A 23,552-nucleotide genomic window follows, 5' to 3' on the forward strand; every position below is an offset into this window, starting at 1 on the left:
TAAAATAATAAAAATATATCCAAATGCTACCAAGTAATACAATCCTTAAAATGGCATTTTTTAAACTACAGCTTATATGTGCGGAAAATTTCTGTCATTTCAACAGCATCAATATTATTCATGCAACAAGGTTTTGGAATAATAGCTGAACTTGTCAGCATTTAGAAAATATAAAAGAAGTCTTCCTTTATATCTGGTATAAAAGAGATTCATCTACTTCCTTTCTTATCACTTCCACTTCTTTAAGACTCTAATTTTCCAGCAAAATCCCTGTCACATATACCTGAAAATTCAAATATAAGGTTTCATCTGAAAACCATAATAATGCTACCCTAAGTTTAAAAAAATAAAAATTAAAAAATACTGTTAGTTTTCCTTTTATTTTTTATTTTAAAGCCCATAGTTGTGCCCCAAATTCCATCAATTTTTACAGTAATAACTGTTACTTGGGGATATGTGCATGACAGTAAAAATAAAATGTTTCTAAATATTTAACAGCCTACCAAAATAAAATAAAATTTTAAAAAAGACATTCATATAGTAGAAATGAAGCCACAAAAAACTTAATTATATTTTTTCTACACATTCTTGAAGACACCAGAGTAACAGGTTAGATAACAGTGAATGAAAAAGCTTACAATCGTGGCTTGAAGACTATAGCAAATGCTTCACTTTCTAGTGGGGACATTGTACTTGATTTTTCTTATACCCAGTCACCACAAGCAAATGGGAATGGCAATGGAAACTAAGCAGACAAGCAGGATATGAAAACATATATAGCAATCCATAGTACTGGTTGGACAGGAATGCTGCTAACGCTGCCATCACTAAAAAAAGGAAAAAGCAAAACAAAACACTACAAAGTTTAGTGGATTGTGTAAGTAACAACAGAAAAAATCATTTTAAATTTAGAGTAAAAGTTCAACACATGCATGGAGTTACAGAGAAGTTGCTAGTAGCCCACAGGCTAACACACTACCTTCTGAAGAAACTGGCTTTCCAATAAACGGGTCAAGTTATAAGATTCAAAAGGAAAGCTCTTGAGCAGGAAGCAACTCTTACTTGAACGCTTTCTCAAGAGGTTTATACATGTTTTGGCAGATTTTCAAACAAGTTTTATATGTCCTCTCCTAAAACCTAAGGACTCGCCTGGACACATTCCTGTGTAACCTTATCTAGGTGTTCCTGCTCCGACAGGGGGATTGGACTAGATGATCTTTTGAGGTCCCTTCCAATCTCTAGTATACTGTGATACTGTGTGACAGTATGAGAGGAAAATAAATAAAGCAATGCTTTTGCATTAGCCTATTTTCCTCATTCGCATTTTGATCTTTGTAAACATTCACCTATGCACAACGGTGAGCAGACAGGAGCTTCTTAGTTTGCACTCAAAGCTGGCAAAACACTAGTCTTCTTGGGAATATAAACTACACATTAATCTGTGCCAAAACCATACATCTCAGCTGGTTCTTTATTATGTCAGGCAGTCAGAGACCAGTACTACAGAAATACAGGCACAATCTCAAGCATTTAAAGCTAGTCAGAGTGAACATTGATCTGCATACCATTCTTTGTACAACTGTATCCTGGAATACAGCTTTTAATGTGAATGACATTTAACAATTTAAGATCAAATTAGAGAATTATCCTTTCTATTCTGCTGCATACTAATGTGTTTGTTATCTATTAAGCTTTAAAAAAAAAAAAAAAAAGCAAGCTGTTGTCTTTTATTTCTTAAGACGGCTGAAACTACCTGCAACCTTACACTAGCTTGCAGACACTGATCTCAGCACAGGTTGTTTTGAATACAACCATTAATGCCATATCTTAGAAAACAGGTTTCTCCATTTTTATATACAAGGATAGGCATTAAAAAGGTAAATTTTCAGGCCTTAGTCTGGCCTGAAGTCACAACTTTACTGAGACCTATGGAGGCAGGCTCCTCCACCCACAGAGGACCTACTGATCTGAAGTGTTTTTTTTCTAAATGTATACACTTAGTATTATTCTATATGCCTTACTCCAGCATACGTCATCAGCGCTGAAATACTACAACTCTCAGGAATTACCTAGACAACTGCTGCCATCAAGTGGTACAATAGATTTAAGCAGCACCAATGTAGCTCTGAATTTACATCCAGTTAATTTACATCATCTGATCTAGATAGACAGTAAAAGATGTCATCATTCCACAGGAGCATACAGGTGAGATATAAATACAAATCTAACCAAGTAGCATAACTGATGTGAGCTATTTCCATGCTGAAACCTAAATAGTTTTATACAAGAACATGGTAAAATAATATCACAAGTTTCAAGTCATTCATGGACTTCAGAGGTTACAAAATAACCTTATTCATCTTATGTAATCCACACGTGACTATTTAAATATTAATTTCCTAAAGTCATAATATGGCTTTTCTTAAGATTAGAAAGGAAGGCAGTTTTTAATACTATTAAGTTCAATTACATTCAATTTAAAAAATACCTTTAAAGCTGAGCTGAAAACCAAGTTTTCAGGAGAAGGAAGTTTCCTGATGTAAAAAATATTATTAAAAATTGGGTGATATTATAACAAATTGGGACAGCAGCTGTTTCCCACTGTTTATCATTTTGAATTCTGTGCTAAGAGTAGATTATTATGAAAGAACTTCCCTGCAAAAAAAAATCTGTATTTAGTGCAACTTCTGTGCAGTCCTGTGATGTAATGGCTACTGACACTAACCAAGCAAATTAGAAATATAACTGAAGCAAAGAAAAAAATGTTCAAGTTTGTAGTGTTTTTCCTCAGTTTCCTCAAGAGAGGTAAGATTTGAAATTTTCCAGTCTCTAGAACAAGATACCTGACTACAGAATGTGATGGGGAGAGATCAGAGACAGCTGTGGGATGAAAGATGTATCGGGTCAGGGCAAAGCCCCAGCAGGTATTTGGCATAGTCAGTGGAAATCCAGTGCTGTTCAGGGATTTACTTCAATGTTAGACTGCAACAGCATCTGGCAGGGTGCATATTTTGGGAAGGAAGGGTGATTGGGACATGGCAGTGTTAGGTTTATGGTTGGGCTTCATGATCCTAAAGGTCTTTTCCAACCTAAAGGATTCTGTGATAAGAAATTCACAACTGAATGTTGAACCTGACCTTCAGAATTATTTTGCTTGAATGCACATCAAATTCAAAAGTTGGGTCCAGCTGCTACAGGGTGAAAGCAACCCACCGAGGCTTAGGTTAAGGAGACTCAGGCAATCAAAATGACAAAATACCATTTTCAGATAGAAAAGGAAGTATTGACACTAGCCCATTTGAAGTTCTGTTCGGTTGCTTGGTGGTTATTGGGGGTTTAGGTGTTCATTGATCCTTACCTGCATATCAAAAAGCTGGGATTCCAATTGAAAAGACGAGCAGCAATTCCCTGATAATCTGTGCTTCCTCAACATTTTGTTTCTAGCTGTTGTAAAATGAAGTTAATACTTGATCAGAATTCCAATACAACAACTATTGCATCTCTTCCATTAGTCATATTTAAAGTACCAACTGATATCATCCATCATATTAAAAAATCAAGTTAAACATGTTAAAAGAAACCAAATTTAACTTTACATCAGTCTTTCACTTTCCCACTATGGGAAGTACTATACTCAAAAGCTACTTGTTAATAGAGAAAATTCTACTGTATTTCAAAATAATTGTCTTCCTGCTAACATTGAAAGCAGAATTAAAACATGCATTTTCAAATGTAATAGAAACAGTATGCTCAACACAGCACCAGAAAAGGGCACAAAAATGCTTGCTTCTTTCCAAAGTTTTCTTGGAATGACCTGTGAACTGAATACCATTAAGTTTCATTAAAAATGAAAGACGTGTTTCTGGGCTTTCAAGTTCAGTTTTCAGGTCTGCTGCAGATTCATGTCCCTCAGATTCTCCCCGAAGTTCTCTTTGGAATGATTTTCTAGAACTGGGGAGAAAAAAAAAAAAAAAAAAAAAGAAGAAAATAATCAAAAGGGGAAAAGACCAAGACATAAGAAAATGTTTTGTCACATCAGTACAGCAATACCATTTAAAAAAAAAAAAAAAAAGCACTTTTAACATGATCTGGTTGTTTTCTGACCAAGATCAGTTTTCAATAAGCCACATTTCAGCTGGATCACATTACCAGCAACAGTAAACTATTTTAACTTTCATAAATACTTATGTGCCCTATCATGTAGACACAGCCTTTATTAGAAGTCTTGAAATGCAAATATCTATTTTAAGGAATGTACAACAAAAATGAGCTGTGATGTCTTTATTGTCTAAATTACTTATTTTAGGTATGGAGTGTACATTTATTTACTGTAGAGTATCACTTAAATAATGGAAATAAGAAGCCCAAACATGGCATTTTCTTAGGATATGTCTAGTCACACCTGTCCATCTCCCCAATTCCAATCCCCATCTTCCCACCTTTTTTTTTTTTTAAATTAAATGGGAACTGAGCTGTTTCACAGTGCATAATGGAAAACATGGCCTTTGCAGACAACAACTTTGCAAGGCCTGCACAGCACTGTACCTGACGTCATGATCTGACCACTAAACATCCTTTCAGAAAACAAACAAACAAAACCCTAAGCCCCCACAAACTACCAACAGAAGACTGTAAACAGAGATCAAATATTTATTATTTGTGGTCTTTTACCATATGTAAGCCATGATATAAATAAGATCAGCACTATAAAAATAACAAAGTCCTAAGAAAAGCAAAAACTTATCCTAAACAATTCTGATAAAGAAACATTATTAATCCAACACGTGAAAAAAAAAGCTTGCATTGACATTAATATCTCCTCATCAGAAAAAAAGGTGGGTTCCTGTTGGCTATCTTCATACTTTTCAGCCAACAGTTTAATTTCCTCTTTCAGTGACTGGATTTCATCTTCATAAACGTAACGAACGTTGCTGTCCATTTTTCAGAATCGATGTTACTAGATAAAACAAAATAAATTTCCTAGGAGAAAAGAAATAATCTATATTCAAAATAAGTTTTTGTCCAATGAATTAAGAAACTCAAATATAATATTAGACAATTCTAATAGAGTCAACTCTATTATTTTATGAATTTAGAGAGCTGAAGAACTGTTAAATACAGTTTTTAAATATCCCAGGTAGCTTCAACAAGTACAATCATTTATACCCTCATAAACAATTCTAAGGTGTCAAAACACTGCTGCCTACAATAGAAGATAACACAAACATATAAACCTTGATCCTCAGCAACCAAATTTGACAGGAATTCTGCCACCAACTTGAAAACAGAATTAGGCTTGCAGTAAAACTCCACTCTTAACACTACAGCACTCTGTGATCAGTGTAACTCCTACTTAAACCCTAGAAAGCCCACTTAGAAAGACACATTACAAGACCAAAAAAGCCACTTGTTCTGTAATTCTGAATGCAAAAAAACCTCCTTAAGAAACAGTAGCTCACTCTAAAAGCATCATGAACAGGAAAGATTCCACCTCCAGTGGATACAGGCAGCTACTACATAGCAGCAAGAAAGTGACAATGAACATACTTCTGACTTCACCTAAAAGAAACAAGTTTCCTCTGATATAGATAGCAACTGTGATTAAAATGTAGTTTTGTCGCATTAGTTTCTCAAAGAATTTATTGACTCTAAATGTAATTAGTAAGCAAATTCAAAGTCACAGATCACTGCATAGCTTCTGAATACAGAAGTTAAATCAGGAATCTAAAATCGTCAAAGACTCTTTAAGAACCTTTTCAACTAATCATAATTTCATCCAGGAGCATATCCAGCTGTTCTAAATTAACAGAGCAAGCAGCTGGGCTGCAAATAAAAACCAGTCCTAAGCTGCTACAGAAACAGAATCCAGCTTTGACCACCTCATCTAACGATGCATCTGATTAAATGAAGCACACCTGCTCCTACTAACACAACAGCATAACCTGTCTTTCAAGTAAACAGCAATAAAGAGACACAAACAAACAGCCACATTTAATTAATAATTGAAGACAAACTTAAATTTTAAGAAAAAAAATCTGATTTTCAGCCTAGACATAACACATTCAAAGGACTGTAGAAAATGTTGTGCCACTCCATACCAATGTATCTTTCACCTAGGGAAAAAGAAACTAAACCCACAACAACAAGAAAAAACCTAGTTTTATATGTGGCTTTAAACAACTGTATTTGTAACATCTACACTAACATGGCTCAACAAAAATGCATGGGGGGGAATAGGATTTTGTTGGTTTAGGTCATAAGAAACAGCACCTGAATAATACATGTAAGAAAATATTACAAATGTTTTAAATTAAAAATTTGCTCATTTAATAAAGTATATACAATTAGAGAACCACTGACATTGTAACTGCCTCTGAAATTGTAAAGCAACCTTATGCAGTGTTATGATTACAAACAATATCCATGGGGACAAGAAACGGAAGTTCAAAACTTCTAATGTATCCTATTAAATTAGGGTTTTTTTTTAAGTGGATGCATTGAAGAAAGTTTTGGTGATAATAAAGAGTACATTGAGAAAAAGAAAGACATTACAATAACCAGAACTTCACTACAGACTGTCAGTAATTCCTTTTTTAACAGCCGTTTTGAAAACGGTAACAAAACACATACGTTGCTTACAGGTATTTACCTTAAGCGATTATACTACAGTGCAGAAGACTCAAAGACTAATTATGACCTCAAAACCAGCATAAAAACACACTTACATGCATAAAATGAATAAAAAAACCCTTTAACAACAAACAATCATTTCTCCTCAAATGAAACACACACACACATACATACCGATACTTTAATGGTAAACATTTCACATTTCTACGTACCTGCCCGTGTACACTGCTAAGCATTTATTTCTATGCTGTCACAACGAAAGCTTGAACCAGAACTCAACAGGTTGTAAGGACGGAGCTGCCGAGGTGCAGCGCTGCCCGGCTTTGCTCCTAACCCTCACATCTCACAGGGCAATGACAGGAAGCGGCGCTCGCTAGCAGAGCCAGTACTGCCGCCGCCCGCCACAGGACCCGGCTCCAGGGCTCGGGGTTGCCCCAGCACCACCACGCAGACCCTGGAAGAAAAGCCGGAAACTTCGCTCAAACCGCACTAAAGTCTGCACGCAACACGCTCTTCGAACTGCCCAACCACCGGCAGCGAGCTGGCCAGTACCACTACGGCTGCCCAGGCGGGGGGCACCGTCCGCGACTTCATCCCGCTCCCCGGAAACACAGCCACTGGAACACCAGATCCAGAGTTAGCTGTTCAAAATGGTGCAATAAGCGCTGTTTTGTCAGGCAGCTCCTTATTCTCTATTGCTGATTTCTTATTAGTGTCTTGTGGAAACTCCCCCTTCTTTCCTCTTAGTTCCTTCCAATCGCACCTCCCACTGGCCCCAGACCCAATCCTCGTGTTCACGCTGCTCCAGTCAGCAACAAGCAATGAGCATGAGCCGGAGGACGCAGGTGGTGGACCTTTTTTTTCCCCCAGGGTGACTGGAAGGGCTGCAAGGAGGCAGATAAATTGAATGGATTTACGAGGTGCTCATCTTCTCCCAAGGACTCATGCAGATTGGCCGCTGTACTCTCAACTGCAGATCTAATCAGGAGATGGTGTAACTGCTGCATGTGGCACAGGGTTGCTCTGTGGTCCTCTACTGCTTCTTAGAATCATAGAATAGTTAGGGTTCTTAGGTCAGCGTGGAGCACTGCACTTGTGCAGTGCTCCTGCCCTGCTGGCACGTGGTGCCCAGCACACACACAAGAAATACTAGGTCTGCTGTTTCGGTGCCCAGCACACACACAAGAAATACTAGGTCTGCTTGTGAGGTATATAGGAATGATTCGTGTCAGAAATTTAAGAGTCCTTGTCATCATTGCACTCTGGGAGGAATCGAAAATCATGTGTAGAATGTATACGAATGATCAGATTAAGATGGGAGTTCTTGTAAATACAGTGATGAAAGAAAAGAAGGAACAAAGGAATCCTAATCAAAGTCTTTGTTACTTTAAGGGGTACTTTGTTTAACTACTTGAATGTCTCAGATGCTTTGCTAACTACAGAGGGTGTTTTGTTTAACTGCTTGAATACCTTAAGGGGGTTAGGTAATCCAGGGATACATTCTGTTACGGGATGAGGTGAAACTTGTGTATTCAATATGTAACTATATAAGAAATGGAATTGAGGGGGCTAAGATGGTGGTTAAGCTTGTGACAGATATCCCCTGTTAATGTATTGCCAAGGAATTCAATGGCATTTTAAGAAGTTTCATCACCCAAAGATAAGATCCCAGCAACAGGAGGAGAACAATGAAAAGGAACCACGTCGATGTTCGGGTGAAGGAGACGACAGGATTGGCTGAAACCGAAGACCGAGGAGTATAAGAGACTGTACCCCAGAACTCTCGGTGTGCGTCTTGGGTGGAGCAGAGACTCCCCAGCGCACCCAGCGCTGCTTGCTTATTGCCTCCCGATATTAATCAATTGTAATAAAAAATTAATTAAATCAGATCATGGCCAATACGGAATTTTTATAACATGCTGTTTCGGAGGATCTTCACTAGGCTCTCTGGTGTGTTCAGAGAGTGGTGCAGGCTGTGAAAGGCTTGTACACTGGCTGTGCTGCTGTGCTTCTGTTTGTACGTTGGAGGGCGTGGCCATGTGGTGTCTCAGGCTGAACTGCAGGAAAGATTTGGCAAGTTTGGGCGTGTTTTGGAACCGGAGATTATTATCAGACAAGATGACCAGGGTAAGAACTTTGCGTCATTCTTTAAAAGTATATGGAGCCATTCTTTTAAAAGCGGATTGGTTTTCAGTTTGTTGTGTGAAACTTTTTTTTTTTTTTTTAGGGTTTTTTTGGTGAGTTTTTTGTTTGTTTTTTTTCTTGTTTTTTTCTTGGTTTTTTCTTGGCTTATGACACACTTTATTCTTAGGAGACGGCTTAGTTTTAAGGGAAACTGTGAAATTTCAGAGAAATTAACTGAGTGTTTCTCTTTGCTCAGGGAACCCTCTGAAAGCTTTCACTTACCTCAATGTCAGCATTTTTGATGCAGATCTTAGAAAGTGTAAGTACGTGGCTTTAATTATTTCTTCTTACGTAATTTATTTTTTTGAGCCAGATTGCATTCCTGGAAATGCATCTAATGTCAGATCAGGATATGGTCAAGGTAGACCCTCTTTCCTTCTGTTGTCATGTTCATTCATTCCCTTTTCTTTAAGCTGCAATTTTATTGAAGTTACAGGAGCTCTCAGTAGGTGTAATCACCTTAGAAAGGTTCCTTGTGACTGAGTGACTTAATGAGTTCTAACCCTTGTAGGAAAAGTTATAGGAAATGTGCTTCAAACAGTCGCATCAGGTCCATACAACATTGTAACTTGATATGAGAGGGAGCCCAGGAGAAGAGTTTATGTGAAGCATGCTCCTGTTGCAGCAGTATTACAAATCCCACAGTCATGGGGTTATAAAACTAGTTGCAGGGTTATAAAATCACCTGTGTAACATGTGGCAGCAAAACTGCAGGTGAAGATGCCTGTTCTCGAAGAGAGGGGTTAGAAATAATGCCCTTTTATGTAGGGAATGCTGCTATTAGGAATGGGAAAGCAGTTAGTGACTTTTGGAGAGCTTTTGACACTTTGCATCCAGAAGTTCCAGGTACATCACTTTTCCCTCTGGTTTTCAGTAGTCCTTAACTGTGTTTTTCAAAATGCACAAGAAGTGAAGTCGAGAACAGCCTATCTGACGAGATGATTCAGGGGGTGGGAGCACCTCCCAGACGAAGACAGGCTGAGAAAGTTGGGGCTGTTCAGACTGGAGAAGGCTGCATGGAGACGTCATAGCAGCCTTCCAGTACCTGAAGCGGGCCTACAAGAGTGCTGGAGAGGGACTCATAGAATCATAGAACAGTTAAGGTTGGAAAGGACCTTAAGATCATCAAGCTCCAACCCCCCTGCCATGGGCAGGGACACCTTGCTCTAAACCATATCACCCAAGGCCTCATCCAACCTGGCCATGAACACTGCCAGGGATGGAGCCTTCACAACTTCCCTGGGCAACCTATTCCACTGCCTCACCACCCTAACAGGAAAGACTTTCCTCCTTATGTCCAATCTGAACTTCTCCTGTTTATGTTTAAACCCATTACCCCTTGTCCTATCACTACAGTCCCTAACGAAGAGTCCCTCCCCAGCATCCCTATAGGCCCCCTTCAGATACTGGAAGGCTGCTGTCCTACCAACAAGACATAGCTAAGGTGTTCAGATCCATTAAGTGGGAGCTGTGCCTGCTGTTCAGGGAGCAGCAGAATTGAGTGTTAGCAGATTTCTTCAGGGCCTGCAGGCTGGACATGGCTTTTCAGCATAGATCTAGGGTGTTACTTGTGTGGCTCAGCCTCTTCTGCATTAGTTCTCTCTCACTTGCTGTCTGACTCAGTTACATGGTTTTACCTTTCTCTGAGTACATGTTCCAGACTCTGCAGACTGAGGTGAGAAGCTCTGTTGGGAGATGTGTTTTCCCAGCTGTCTGCTTTGACAACTAGGCACACCTCAAAGCTGGAGTTAGTTGTAGCAGGAATGAACTCCATGGCCTGTGCCATGTCCACAAGAATGCTGGGGCCACAGGGCTGCCCATCAGGCTGTTGGTGTGAACCCTGCTCCCTCTTTCTCTTTGCAGGCTACGAGGAAACCCTGATGTGCCTTGCTGCCATCCTGGCCAAGCATTTTGCTGGCTCAGGGATTGTGGGCACAGGTAAAACTGCACTCCTCTGCTTTGGAGTAATGTTGCAGGTCTGGCTGGTCCCAGGGCCAGAGGCTCACCAGGCTTCCGTTGGGCTCTATCTGCTGACTCTGTTGAGGGCCTTATGTCTTAGTGTACAAAGAGATGCTGGGCACTGCCCTTGTCTGGCCTGTTCTGCTTCTTCCAGAATCAGATACATGACCTAGGATACCCTTTTAAGAGTCTTTTTGGTTTTAAGTTTTAAGATGTCCAGTCTGGGGTTATTCCTTAGCTGTCTGAGCATTAGCATGCTCTCCACAGCATCAGGGACAGTGTGTCTCTCTGAGTGAGGATCAGTCCCTCTGATACCGGGAAATAAAAGGTTATCATTGTGCCTGCTTGCTTAAGCAGTTGCTGTGCTTGGTGAAGCAGAACTGTAGGAGTCAAAGTTGCTAGAATGGTGAAGCAGAATTGTAGCAGATAAGATTCATAGCTTAATATTTAAGACATTCTTGTTCAAATAGTATCTTTAGAAAGAAAAAGAACAAAAGATAGCCAGAGTAACAAAATTTACAAACTTGACAAGTTTCTACTTTAGGATACATAAAACCGGCTTGTACCAAACCTGAGGTTTGAAATCCTACTGAGTCTGTGTGAAAGCAAGAGGTTACTCGTGGTGATGAAGAAGAACTACAGGCCTTCATCCTCACGACCCCCTAATGACCGCCACCAGGAGGCACTGCGCAGGCGCACCAATGGGACAAATGCCAGAAAACTAATTATAATACTAGATGGGAATAGGTTTTGCATATGTATTAAGCGTGAAGCAATCTCTTGTTTAGGTAATCATTATATGGAATATAAACGAACTGAGTGGCAAAGGGGGGTGTGCATGCTTTTGGAGGGGCAAGCCCCATGCGACTCAGCGCTGAATAAAGCATACCTACTTTACAGCTCTAACGAGTTGTGGAGTCAATCTGCATATCACCTCTAGCCTCTGTTGTTCAGGTGCTCCCTGGTACGCTTCATGTCCTTGGGTGCCTGGCCTAGTCTGTTCTCATTCCTCCTCAGACATCCAGGACTTCCTGACACAGGCGTTGGCCAGCTACGTCTGCTACTCCCGCTCAGTGCATGCTGTAGAGAGGATCGCAGAAAAGCAGTAAGTGCTGCCCTACCTGTAAAGGGTTCACGCTTAAACGAGGGCACTTTAGGTTAGATATAAGGAAAAAATTCTTCACTGTGAGGGTGCTGAGGCCCTGGAACACGTTGCCCAAATAAGTGGTAAACGCTGCATCCTTGGCAGTGTTCAAGGCCAGGTTGAACGGAGTCTTGAGGGATATAGTTTATTATGTGTGGTGTCCCTGCCCATGGCAGGGGGTTGGAACTAGATGATCTTAAGGTCCTTTCCAACCTAAACCATTCTATGATTCTGTGACTTTTCATGTACAAACTTAAATCAAGTGAGTAATAAGATAATGCTGAAGAAACTTCTAGAAGGAGGCATAGTTAAGCCTAAACCTTTTTTACTTTTTTTTTTTTTTAATGAAGAAAATCCTCATTTCCCATCTCCTTGCTTTACAGGCATGTCAGTTTTAAATAAAATGGAAAGGAGGAACACTGCAGATACAGTGGCCGAAGAAAGGCTGCACAGCTACAAATGAATTTAAAAAAAATATATTTCTCTGTTTATCTGATAGTATTATGGCTGTGCTTTTGGCTGCAACGCTGTTAAACCTCTCTAGGTTTTATTGTCATTGGTGGACCATTGGTGCACATTAGATTCTGTAACATGTTTTGCATCGTTATTCCCTTAGAGGTAACAGATGTGCTAATTCTTCAGGTAGGAATGGTTACTGTTCTGTGAGCTGGGGTCATTGCCACCTGTAATTTAGCAAACAGCAAACCTTTATTTCATGTATAATGTGCTTCTTGGTACAGTCTGGCCAGGGAGAGGGAGGAAGCAAAGCTGCAGAAAGAAGGGCACCAGGGAAATTGGGAAAAGACTCTGTTAGAATTGCTGAAAAAAAAAAAAGAGAGTAAACAAATAACTAGTCACTGATGGTTCTTTACGAGTGTGTCTGTTATCCACGTATAGCCATGCCACAGTTACCTGGCACCAAACACTGGCACTGCAACAATCGGGCCATGCCACGGCTGCCCAGCGTGCTCCCAGTTGAACTGTCACACCCCAAGTGCCTACACGCAGCCCAAAGACAGCAGGAGAGAAGCCAATCGCCGGCAACATGTGGTAAAAGCAGCACCCACAGCCAGGCAGTGAGAGGCTGTCCAGTGCTTATCAACACCTGAGACCAGCAGCCCCAGCACCAGCAGGCAGTGGCCATCGGAGGCATCTTATGGCTCCACAGCACTGGAAAGCGGCAGCAGCCCTGTGGTGTTTCACGACGTGGACTCAAGTGCAGATGCAGAGTCTCAAATCCTCCTTTATGCAGAGGATGCAGAGACTCAAATCCTCCTTTATTACCGCCAAGCCCTTTTTATCCCCTTGTTCAGTGCTTTCCCAACCTGCACATGCATACAAGGTTCAAAACAAACATTCTTAATACAATTTTTCACTCGTGCTCCTAGCCTAGCAAATAAACAGTTAAAGAACAGTTAGCCTTCTGCACTAACAATTGGTTTTGAACTACATAATGAAAATACAGATACACCAGAACTGCACACAATACTCCAGGTGAGGTCTCACGAGAGCAGAGTAGAGGGGCAGGAGCACCTCCTCCGAACCGCTGGTCACACTCCTTTTGGTGCAGCCCAGGACACGGTTGGCTTTCTGGGCTGCGAGCGCACACTGCCGGCTCATATTCATTTTCTCATTGAAAATTTCTTGCAGCTGTACTGTTATATCCCCCCAGCCATCCCATATGTCCACAGGATTCCAGGCTGCCATTGCTTTCAACAGCAGTGTGAAAGGACTCATAGGTGTGGCAACCGAAAGGCACAGGGCGTCTTGTCCAGTCACATTGGCTAATATTCTACAGATGTTCTCTTTTGGCTGGCCTGGAAACCACGGCAGGTGTCATTCCTTTTGTGATGAAGGGACAGAAGACAAGGCAGGACGAACCCATCGTGCAGGGACCCAACAAGGGCCTTTATCTTGTTATCCAAGAATATCCGTTTTGTTTTATTCCAGGGTTACTTCCATTCCTTCTTTGCTTAACACTGGTTATTTTTCTTCTCTTTCAGCAATGGGTTGCTGGTAAATTTGGCAGAGTCTTGCCTATCGTACACCTTCGGATCAACAGAAAGGGAAAATATCCTTTTCCTCTTGGTTGGGCCTAGGCACAATTTCCTTCTTTCTTTCGTCCTACAGGGAAACATTCTGACGAGCAACTGTCAGATGCCGCCTCCTTTGCAGATGAGAGAGGTCAGCCTGTGTCCAGGCCACACTTGCAAGGAAAGAGCAAAGATGCAAGTTCTACACAAGAACGGAATCCCAGCCTTTCCACCCGGCTCTGGGACAGAAGTCTTGCTCCCAGCAGCTCCACAGAGGCTCCATCACAGGAGCGCGCTCTGCCAGGTGGATCTGCGGCCTGTTGCCCAGCAGCGGCCACATCCTGCGCCCTGCCCTGACGTCTGGGTCTGGCTGTGAAGACCCTGAGGCTGCCGCTGATGGGGTCTGCTCTACTCTTTCCAGGACCGCTTTGTGTGTGGCGAGAGGCGGCCACCATCACCTGCCAGGAGATGGGCTGCGACCGCAGGTTCCATCTCCCCTGTGCCGTGGAGGGTGGATGCGTCACTCATTACCTCCCGCAGTTCAGGTACCTCCTCTCCCCTCCTCGTTGTCACCAAGGAAGGGCCCAGAACTTGTCATCTCTTCCCCCAGATCCTCAGAGTCACAGAAATCATTTATGTTGGAGAAGGCCCTAAAGGTCATCGAGTCCAACCGTTAAGCTAACACTGCCAACTTTACCAGGAAGCCATGTCCCTAAGCTGGCCCTTGACTCTGCACTTGCACGTGGAGCAGCCGCCCCAGGGACCTGGGTGCCAAGGGCTCAGGTCCCTGACTGCGCTTCACAGCCAGCCCTGTGATGCAGTGTCAGTGTCACAGTGGGGGGTGTGTGGCTGAGGGTGCCCCACCCATATTTGGGTGCGCACGGTGCTGATGTCACAGAAGCCACTGTGACCGGTGGCAGGGGCAGGCCTATGAAAAAGGGAACGCTGGGCACAGTGCATCAGTGCGACCTGGTGAGGTGCGGGGAGTAGAGGGCAGAGACAGAGCTCTCGGGGGGGCTGCCGAGGGAGCAGGGGGCTCCACACCGCAGGGCTCTGGGCCTGTGCTGCAAGCTCACCCGCGTCTCTCTTTTCCCTCAGAGACAGCAGAGGAACATCTGGAGAAGACGCCCCAGCGCTGCTGGGACAGGGACTCTCCGAGCGCTCACTGTTGATGTCTGACACCTCCTTGCGGAGGTGTAGGACACCCAACTCGATGGAGCAGGGTGAGAGCAAAGTCCCCCTCCTACAGCCTGGCAGAGGGACTCCCAAGGCTGTCGGCGTGGGACCGGGAGCGTTGACAGGGGGAGGCAGGAGCTCCAAAGCCACCCTGGGGGAGGGCCCCTCCTCGTCAAGCGGGAGCAGGGCTGGGCAGTGCGCACCCTCCGGGACACCCATGCCTGCAGTGCCTTTTCCTCTCCAAGGCTTCCATCCCTGCTCAGCAGCCAGCTAGGCAGGGACAGAGCAGCCCCTGGGGGCAATCCCTCAGAAACACATCCCCGGCCCCACACAGGTGCTCATTCTCAGGTGCATTTGCTCTCTCCTCTCCAGAATGCGTGCTGTGTCGACGGGCAGAGGCAGACCCGGACATCTGCGGGCCAAAATTGGTTACTGAAGGCGTCTATGCCCATCATTTTTGCCTGGTGAGCTCCTCTGGGGCTGGCTTCATCTTTGCAACACACCAGCCCTGCCACATGCCCCTCATCAGCTCCTTGTCTCTTCTGCAGCTTTTGGCCAGTGAGCTTCATCAAGAAGACACTGAACAGGAGATGAGATTTTCCTATATGGATATTCAACGTGCAGTCGAGCAGGCAGCCCAGATGGTGAGGATCTGAGATGATCAGAGTGATTTGTGCCAGGAGAGGTTTGTGGGACCTTAGCTTAGATGCCAGGGACAGAATCCCAGGCCTTCCACCCAGCTCTGGGACTGAAGTCTTGCTCCCAGCATCTCCACAGAGGCTCCAGCACAGGAGCCTGCTCTGTCAGGTGGATCTGTGCTCTGTGACCCAGCAGTGGCCATATTCTGCTCCCAGGCCTGAGGTGTTGGTATGGCTGAGGAGGCCCTGAGGCTACCGCTGATGGGGGCTGCTCTACTCTTTCCAGGATTGCTTCGTGTGTGGCGAGAGGGGGGCCACCATCACCTGCCACGAGATGGGCTGCGACCGCAGGTTCCATCTCCCCTGTGCCGTGGAGGGTGAATGTGTCACCCGTTATCTCCCGCCGTTCAGGTACCTCCTCTCGTCTCCTCACTGTCACCAGGGAATGACCCAGCGCTTCTCATCTCACCCATCCCTTCCCTCTTCCCCCAGATCCTTCTGCCAGGAGCACCGCCCACAGCAGCAAGATCTGGTGGCTCCAGCGAACGCCATCTGCCTCGTCTGCATGGACCCTGTTGAAGGCAGAACTACCTATAGGACCATGGTCTGCCCAGTATGCAGACACGCCTGGTTCCACAGGGCCTGCATCCAGGTAGGAGCCGTTCCCTTGCTCCAGGCGCGGCAGGCTCTCAGCAGTACCAGAGCCTCACTCACGCTTTTTATGTTTCTCCTGCAGGGACAGGCTATGCGTTCTGGAAGTTTGTGCTTTCAGTGTCCTCTGTGTAGAAATCAGACTATGTTTCTTGTTGAAATGATAAACATGGGGATCCAAATCCCCTTAAGGTGAGTGTCCTCCTGGCCACCACTTGCCATACCTGGACCTGCACCAGCAGTCGTGGTCTTCTGCTGTCCCCCGAGTCTGGGCTTTAGCTCTATGGAGGAGTTGGAAACAGAGTGTGTGGGGAAGAGCGGGGAGGCCCCGCATCCGCCTTATGCTGAGGCAGCAGGGGCTCATCAATTTTCCTTTCTCCATCAGAGAAGCGTCATGGGAAGACAACAATGCACAAGCAGAACTGCTCCGGAGGCACAGCCACTGTGATGCCAGGGAGTGCCTTTGTCCAGGAGGCAGATGGGTGGCAGAGCCAGACGGGTAAGTTGCCAAAGCTGCACCCTGGGGCTGTGCACGGGATCTGTGTCTCAGCAAGGGCTTGAAGCAGAAAGGCTGAAGAGAAGAGCTCTGCTGGACAATCCCATGCTGTGGGCACTTTAACCTCAGAGACATGAATCTATTTCTTTCCCCAGGCCCTGGCAGCTGTTCCTGTGCCAATCCTGTGCTAGTGAGGGCAGACACAGACACTGCGGCAACTTGGGGAACAGTCATGAGGCCAGATGGGAGTGTGACAACTGTGGTGGCCTGGGCACCTGTAAGTGTCAAAGGACCCGGGTGCTCCTGGGCTGGGGCCAGGGGTCAGGCAAGGCCTGGCAGTGGGTGCCTGGTGTGGGCTTGGCAGAGCCTGTCTGCTCCAGGAGAGCTGGGGCACGGCTCAGGCCTATGCTGTCCCAGGCCTGGGAGCCAAGTCCTTAACCTTCCTGCTTGCCCTTGCAGCCTCCGGTGCCGGCTTAGAGCTTGCTGGTCCCAGCACTGTCAGCCCAGCAGCATCACGGCAGTCTCCTGGATCTCTGGAAGTGGAGTCCAGCAGACCCAGCACCAGCAGCCAGGCAGCAGCGGTGCAGACTCTGGGACCTGAGGCACAGGAGACCAGCAGCCCAAGCAGTGTCAGACAGATGCCATCAGGGCCATGCCACGATTTCCCAGTGTGTGAGGGCAGCAGCCGCTCCAGCCCCCCTGGGCCCGACCAACGGCAACACCAAACCCCAGACAACCAACAGACCCAGATACCCGATGCACGGAACGGAGGAGAGCGGGAGAGAAGCCGACCACCAGCAACACGTGCTGCGAGCAGCACCCCCAGCCAGGTGGTGCCAGGGCTGTCCCAATGCTCCCCATCACGTGAGACCCGCAGGCGCAGCACCACCAGGCAGCAGCCATCTGCAGCATGCCGTGGCTCTGCACCACTGCGAAGAAGCAGGAGCAACAGACCCAGTGGGCCCATGCAGGTGCGAGACCGTTCCCCCTTGCAGCGTCGGGCCCAGGCTCCCTGTGCACGGCGCAGAAGATGCTCCCCTGGGAGTCGCACACCAGCAGCTCGAGCGGGGAGGAGCCCCCGCAGACAGGCTGCAGCCAGGCTGTCCCAGTGCTCACCCAGACATGCGAGCCACAGCCGCAGCACCACAAGACAGCGGCCATCAGCATCATCCCGTGGCTCCAGAGCACGCCAAAGAGAAAGCGCCTCAAGATCCACCGGGCCCGTGAGGGCGCGAGACCGCTCCCGCTTGCAGCGTCGGGCCCAGGCTCCCTGTGCACGGCGCAGAAGATGCTCCCCTGGGAGTCGCACACCAGCAGCTCGAGCGGGGAGGAGCCCCCGCAGACAGGCTGCAGCCAGGCTGTCCCAGTGCTCACCAGGACGTGCGAGCCACGGCCGCAGCACCACAAGACAGCGGCCATCAGCATCATCCCGTGGCTCCAGAGCACGCCAAAGAGAAAGCGCCTCAAGATCCACCGGGCCCGTGCGGGTGCGAGACCGTTCCCGCTTGCAGTGCCAGGCCCAAGCTCCCAGCACGCGGCGCAAAAGACGCCGTTAGAACAGCCACACGCCAGCACCACGTGCAAAGAGCTGCACACTCAGACAGGCTGCAGCTTGTTCAGTGCTTTCCCAACCTGCACATGCATACAAGTATCAAAACAAACATTCTTAATACAATTTTTCACTCGTGCTCCTAGCCTAGCAAGTAAACAGTTAAAGAACAGTTAGTAAAATAAACAGTTTTACAGTCTTAATCATTCAATTTAGAATCATAGAATCCTAGAATAGTTAGGGTTGGAAAGGACCTTAAGGTCATCAAGTTCCAACCCCCCTGCCATGGGAAGGGACAACTGACACTAAACCATGCCACCCAAGGCTCTGTCCATCCTGGCCTTGAACAGCGCTAGGGAGGGAGCATTCACAAATTCCCCGCTCTTGCGGTCTTCCACTTTTCAGGGCCCAGTTGAGGAACTAACTCAGTCTGACCCTGACCCACCAAAAGCACCTGGGCATTCTGGTTCCCTGCCTTTTCCACATCCCACAAAGGCTGCTGGCCTCCAGGATGAGCATGAGGAGCAAAACAACTCCACTTAGGCTTAGATCACCCTCAGGCAAGGAATCGTAAGGCTCTTTGAATATCTGCCTATTCCTTTGACAGACGTGTTTTTCAGTAAACAATAAATACTCCGAGATGAACTCATATGCCTGCTGGGAAGAAGAAAAGCAAAGGGTGATGTCTTCTAGGAACAGCACCACTCACACCCAGGTGTGAAACAGCTGGACCTTCCTGATCAATGTCACCACCTCAGCTCTTTGGCTTCCCCTTTGACACAGTGCTGATGTCTGCATGACTTGGGCCGAGGGTCAGCCTCAAGGACTGCTGAACAGTGTTGTCATCACAGGCATCACAGACCGTATATATCAACACTTCCACAATTGAACACAACCACCGCACACATGGGGACACGGAAATGCACACATGCACAAAGCCCAGCGTCCTTGTTGGGAATGTCTGGGCACAGATCTGCTTCTTCCTTACTGACCACATTAGCAGAGCTCCAGGCTATCTGAGACTCTGCCTGACAGAGCAGTTCTGTAGGATCAAAGTTCTGTGGTCTGTTGGCCATTGCCCAAGCGTCTAAACAAGCCTGCTAAGCATATGCACCTCTGCTCTTCAGGCCAGGGCCCTGAAATGAAAACAGCACACGAGGTGACTTCATGGTGCCAGAACCCGCAGGAACCTTCTCCACGTCTCCCACCTCCACCTTCTGATGGGAGTCCCCCACCAGCCAACCGCTAGGTCATGTATACAGACAGGGCTGGAAGCTGGGGGAGATCCGGTGCCACTGGACACAGGCTTCTGAGCAAGATGCATTCCTGGCCTGAGGTGCAATGACAAGGTCTGAAGTCAGTATCCACAGAAAGGGCAATGGGATATAGGGAAGTGCATTCCACCACATTACAACAATCACTGCCAGGAAGGGAACGTGCCTCACCCAGATGGTGGAGTCCACCTGTTTTGTGTGTCAAGAGGAGACCTACATGTGCCCACTCGTACTCTTTAGAGGCTTGCTTCCCCGGATAGTTACAAAGAGGAAGGAAGCAAGGCCAGAAAGTTGCCTTTTCTCCTTTGCCATTTCCAACAGACAAAGGCTTGTGCGCAGCGCTGGCTTCAGCAGCACGAGTTGTGCTGTGAAATAGCAGCTACAGCAAGAGAGCTGAAAGCAGAGTGCTGGAAATCCATGGGCAGGCATAGCTCCTTGTGAGAGTACACTGCGACGAATCTCGTGAATGCAATGGGTTTTGAGAAGAGGAGTGGCTTCTAGGACCAGGATGGGTTTTGCACCTTTGAACAAGAGTCACACCAGAAGGTGGAATTTTAGCCATCAGGACTTCATGGAAGACAGAAACATCATGCGCCCTTCAGCTCAAATCATTCGTGTGGCCTGCACGAAACTCTTAGGACAGATCACTGACAGTGATACCTGGGAGTGCGCATCACCTTCCTCAGACAGAGCAGCAGCGCTTAGACGGCAATGTCCTGGGCCAGCCTGTCCCTTTGCTGGCTTGACCAGAAGTGCCTGCACCGGTTCTGTGTGCGGTCAACACAGAGCTGTGCACAGGGTGGGTGACGGGAGAAAGAGGACCCCGCTTCTCCATCAGCATGCCTCCAAAGACCCTCTCTACCATTCCCAGGTGGGCCTCACCACTTCCACCCTTGCCCGCTCGCCACGGATGTATGGTGGGAGACCAAGCAAAAGTCCATGACAAAGCAACCGGCCTGCAGGTGTCCAGGGGCGAGGCGCGAGCAGCATGCAACAGCTGATCAGGAGTCTGTGTGTCTACCTGTGGAGCAATGGTTATTCTCATGAGGGCCTGCACAACCCAGGATTAGAGCCGAGTGAGACAGCCTTGAACTCTCTCTGACTCAGCTGAGTCGAGGAGGCCTGGAGTTGAAGAAATGTAAGCAGAACGCTGAAACAGGAGCTTGCTGGCCACAAGGAATGCACCGCTTATCACAAAGCATGCACCCTGCTGTTGTAGAGATATGTGTGTAAAACTTAGCTTAGCCAATAGCAATGTATAGACAGGCGCGTGAACAGTTGTTGGGGACCAATGATAGCTTTGCTTTAGGAGCGTGGCTGATTTAGAATCCTATATAAACACTGTGTATGCAAACAATAAACGAGAACGATCATACTCATATTGAGGTTGCGTCGTTACTCCGGGCCCGACTCCCACTCCGACATCTGGTAGCAGAGGATGGTTCCTGACCAAAGATCTCCGAGACTGTGGTAAGCAGCAAGAGGAGGGTCGGAGCGGGAAGAATCGGCTGGGGAAGCCCTGCCGGGGACAAGAGGTCCAGGCAGACGCGGAAAGCCGGCGTTAGAGTAGCTCTCTAACCCCCAGGTGCAGCTATGGATCAGGAAGCTGCAGCCAACTTGCTCACCGGAATCCTCTCCAAGAGAGGGAAAGAAGCGCCGGTGAAGCAGCTGATACGATTAATTAAGTTAGGCCAAAAATGGGGACATTTTGCAGACATTTGTCTGATATTTTCCGTATCGGAATGGCGAGACTTTGGGGGAACCATGTGGCAAAAACTGTGTACAAGTAGAAAGTGCAAACGCGGTCACCTTCAACCTAGAGGATGAAGACCCCGAATCGGAATTGGAACCAGACCCAGAGTCTCCGTCAGAACCGGACTTGTACCCTTCCCTTCCTGACCCCAACTCAGACTCAGACAATTCAGACAGTTTGGTTCATCGGCAGATGCGATCCAGCCTCAGTGACGGTCAACTGCAACAGCTGCTGAAGAAATTAAAGCATTTGAGACAAAAGAAACCTTCGAACCCTCTGCTCCACCCTCCTACAATCCAGTAGTAAAGAAAGGGGAATGGGAGGGGGGTGCTGGGCATGGGGTACGGGATTACGGTAATAACCCTGCTAAACGTTATCATCAAAGATGCAATTGTTATGGGGGAATTTTCGGCTATGGGTCCCTCGGCATTCCCGGTGTTTAACACTCCACAGGGGGGGAAAAAGTGGGAGGCACTGGATTTAAAGGCTGTAAAGGAGGCACGTCAACCGGTAACATCCTACGGGTTAAAATCATTGTATACTCGAGCAATTATCACACATATTTTTTCTGCATATATCCTAGTACCATATGATATCCATATAATAGCTCAATTGTTTCTTACTCCCCACCTTCAGATGTGATTTAAAGTGAGCACAGCAGAGGAAAAAGCTGGATACATGGCTACTGCCTTTTCTGCTGCTGTTAAACCCCTTTTACAATAAGGTTAGAGCGATCACGGGGGTACTAAAGATATGAGATGTTATAATTGTGGACGGACGGGACATTGTAAAAAAGAAACAGTGTACTGTAAAGAAAACTAGTTCAGCAGCCCGCCGCCCCCCCTTGTCAATGATTGAATGAATTGAAATTTGATCTTAGGACATCCATTTTATGGATGTTTTCAGTCCTTCTTAAGGTGAAGGGAGCAACCTTTTTTACGTTAAAGTTCTGCATCAAGACCTGCAGTGGAAAGGTCTGTGATGAACTGTGGACTTATATACAACTCATTTAATACAATCTCTCTGTGATACTCATGTACTAGAAGCTGGTAAAAATAAGTATGTCCAGGTTTCTATCGACCTTTGGAGACCTTTATAAATACTGCTGGCTACTTCTTCCAACATAGGCTGGCCACCTGTGTCGGAATGAGTGTGCATTTTGGTCAGTATAAAAGCCCAAGCCTCATGCGATGTGGGGGAGGCAGAGCCTCTGCGGGGACGCATGCTAAGGTTGGGCCTGCCACCTCACACTGAGATGATGCTTCTCGGACCTGGTTTTCTTGTTAGTCTCCACAGGGTCCTTGTCCCACGTTCTGTACGTGGGATTGTGTAGTGGAAATAATGATTGTCTGGATTTTGTGCTTCAAATATTGTAGTTGTGCGGAGTGTGCTTGTGGGATCCCATACATATGTGTGTGTGTGTGTGTGTGTGTGTGTGTTAAGGGCAGACGGTGTTCTGTGTATTTTTGTTGTTGGGTTCATGTAAAAGTTTCTAATAGATAGTAGTTTAACATTTCAGACAAGAAAGGGTTAATGCCAAAGTGAGGTTGCCGGCAGGTATTTATGGTTGCTGCTGAAGCAGGCAGGCAGCCGTAGCTGCTGCCGGGCAGGCAGGCCCTTCGTTCGTTTGTAGCCGTGCAAAGCAGGGTGAGCAACATCAAATAAAAAAAAAAAAAAAAACCACCAAGCTTAATATGTTTAAAGTAACCTGGGGATGAATCCAAGACTTGGAGGAACAGATAGATCGGTTGAAACAAGAACTGCTAACTGAAAAAGCGAGAGGGGTAGTGCAACCACAAGCCTTATGAGCCGTCACCTAAGCAGCATCAGGGTGGCAGATACAGAACCTATCTACTTCTCAAGAACTGATAACCTGGAAAAGTGGGTATATTTGTGTCCTCCTGCCTACAGGTCCATGGCAAATGCCTGCAAAGTTTGTCAAGCCTTGCCATGAGCTGGACAGACAAATGGAGGAACCTGATGCTTCAGCTACAGGAGCTGAACGTGAATACCCCGAGCGGAATGAGATAGAGGAAGAGAAAAACCAATGATTGCTAAACATTAT

At 46.1% G+C, this 23,552-nt stretch overlaps 2 protein-coding genes across 2 annotated transcripts in view; one reads left to right on the forward strand and one right to left on the reverse strand.

Annotated features, from left to right (window-relative positions):
• Positions 1–5,677: 5,677 nt before the first annotated feature.
• The window catches only part of LOC133210455 (centromere protein P-like), a 52,855-nt gene continuing 34,980 nt past the window's right edge, over positions 5,678–23,552 (reverse strand). Inside the window, exon 5 of the mRNA XM_061349841.1 lies at positions 5,678–5,698. Coding sequence (XP_061205825.1) covers positions 5,678–5,698 — 21 coding nt within the window. The remainder of the gene's footprint in view (positions 5,699–23,552) is intronic.
• LOC133210447 (G2/M phase-specific E3 ubiquitin-protein ligase-like) lies at positions 14,164–17,054 on the forward strand. The gene is made up of 3 exons (XM_061349821.1): positions 14,164–14,495; positions 16,257–16,416; positions 16,501–17,054. The coding sequence occupies exons 1-3, from the start codon at positions 14,347–14,349 to the stop codon at positions 16,609–16,611; spliced, it is 420 nt and encodes a 139-aa protein (XP_061205805.1). The 5' UTR covers positions 14,164–14,346; the 3' UTR covers positions 16,612–17,054.

Source organism: Neopsephotus bourkii, unplaced genomic scaffold, assembly GCF_033783945.1.
Source record: "Neopsephotus bourkii isolate Nb327-2 ecotype Australia unplaced genomic scaffold, CSIRO-AGI_Nbou_v1 NB_463, whole genome shotgun sequence".
NCBI lineage: Eukaryota > Metazoa > Chordata > Aves > Psittaciformes > Psittacidae > Neopsephotus > Neopsephotus bourkii.

Bases quoted from the DNA above. Each gene is read 5' to 3' on its own strand.
- LOC133210447 (XM_061349821.1), top strand. From the start codon at position 14,347: ATGGGGTCTGCTCTACTCTTTCCAGGACCGCTTTGTGTGTGGCGAGAG. The intron at 14,496-16,256 runs GTACCTCCTCTC...CTCTTCCCCCAG, and splicing joins CATTACCTCCCGCAGTTCAG to ATCCTTCTGCCAGGAGCACC. The intron at 16,417-16,500 runs GTAGGAGCCGTT...TTTCTCCTGCAG, and splicing joins TCCACAGGGCCTGCATCCAG to GGACAGGCTATGCGTTCTGG.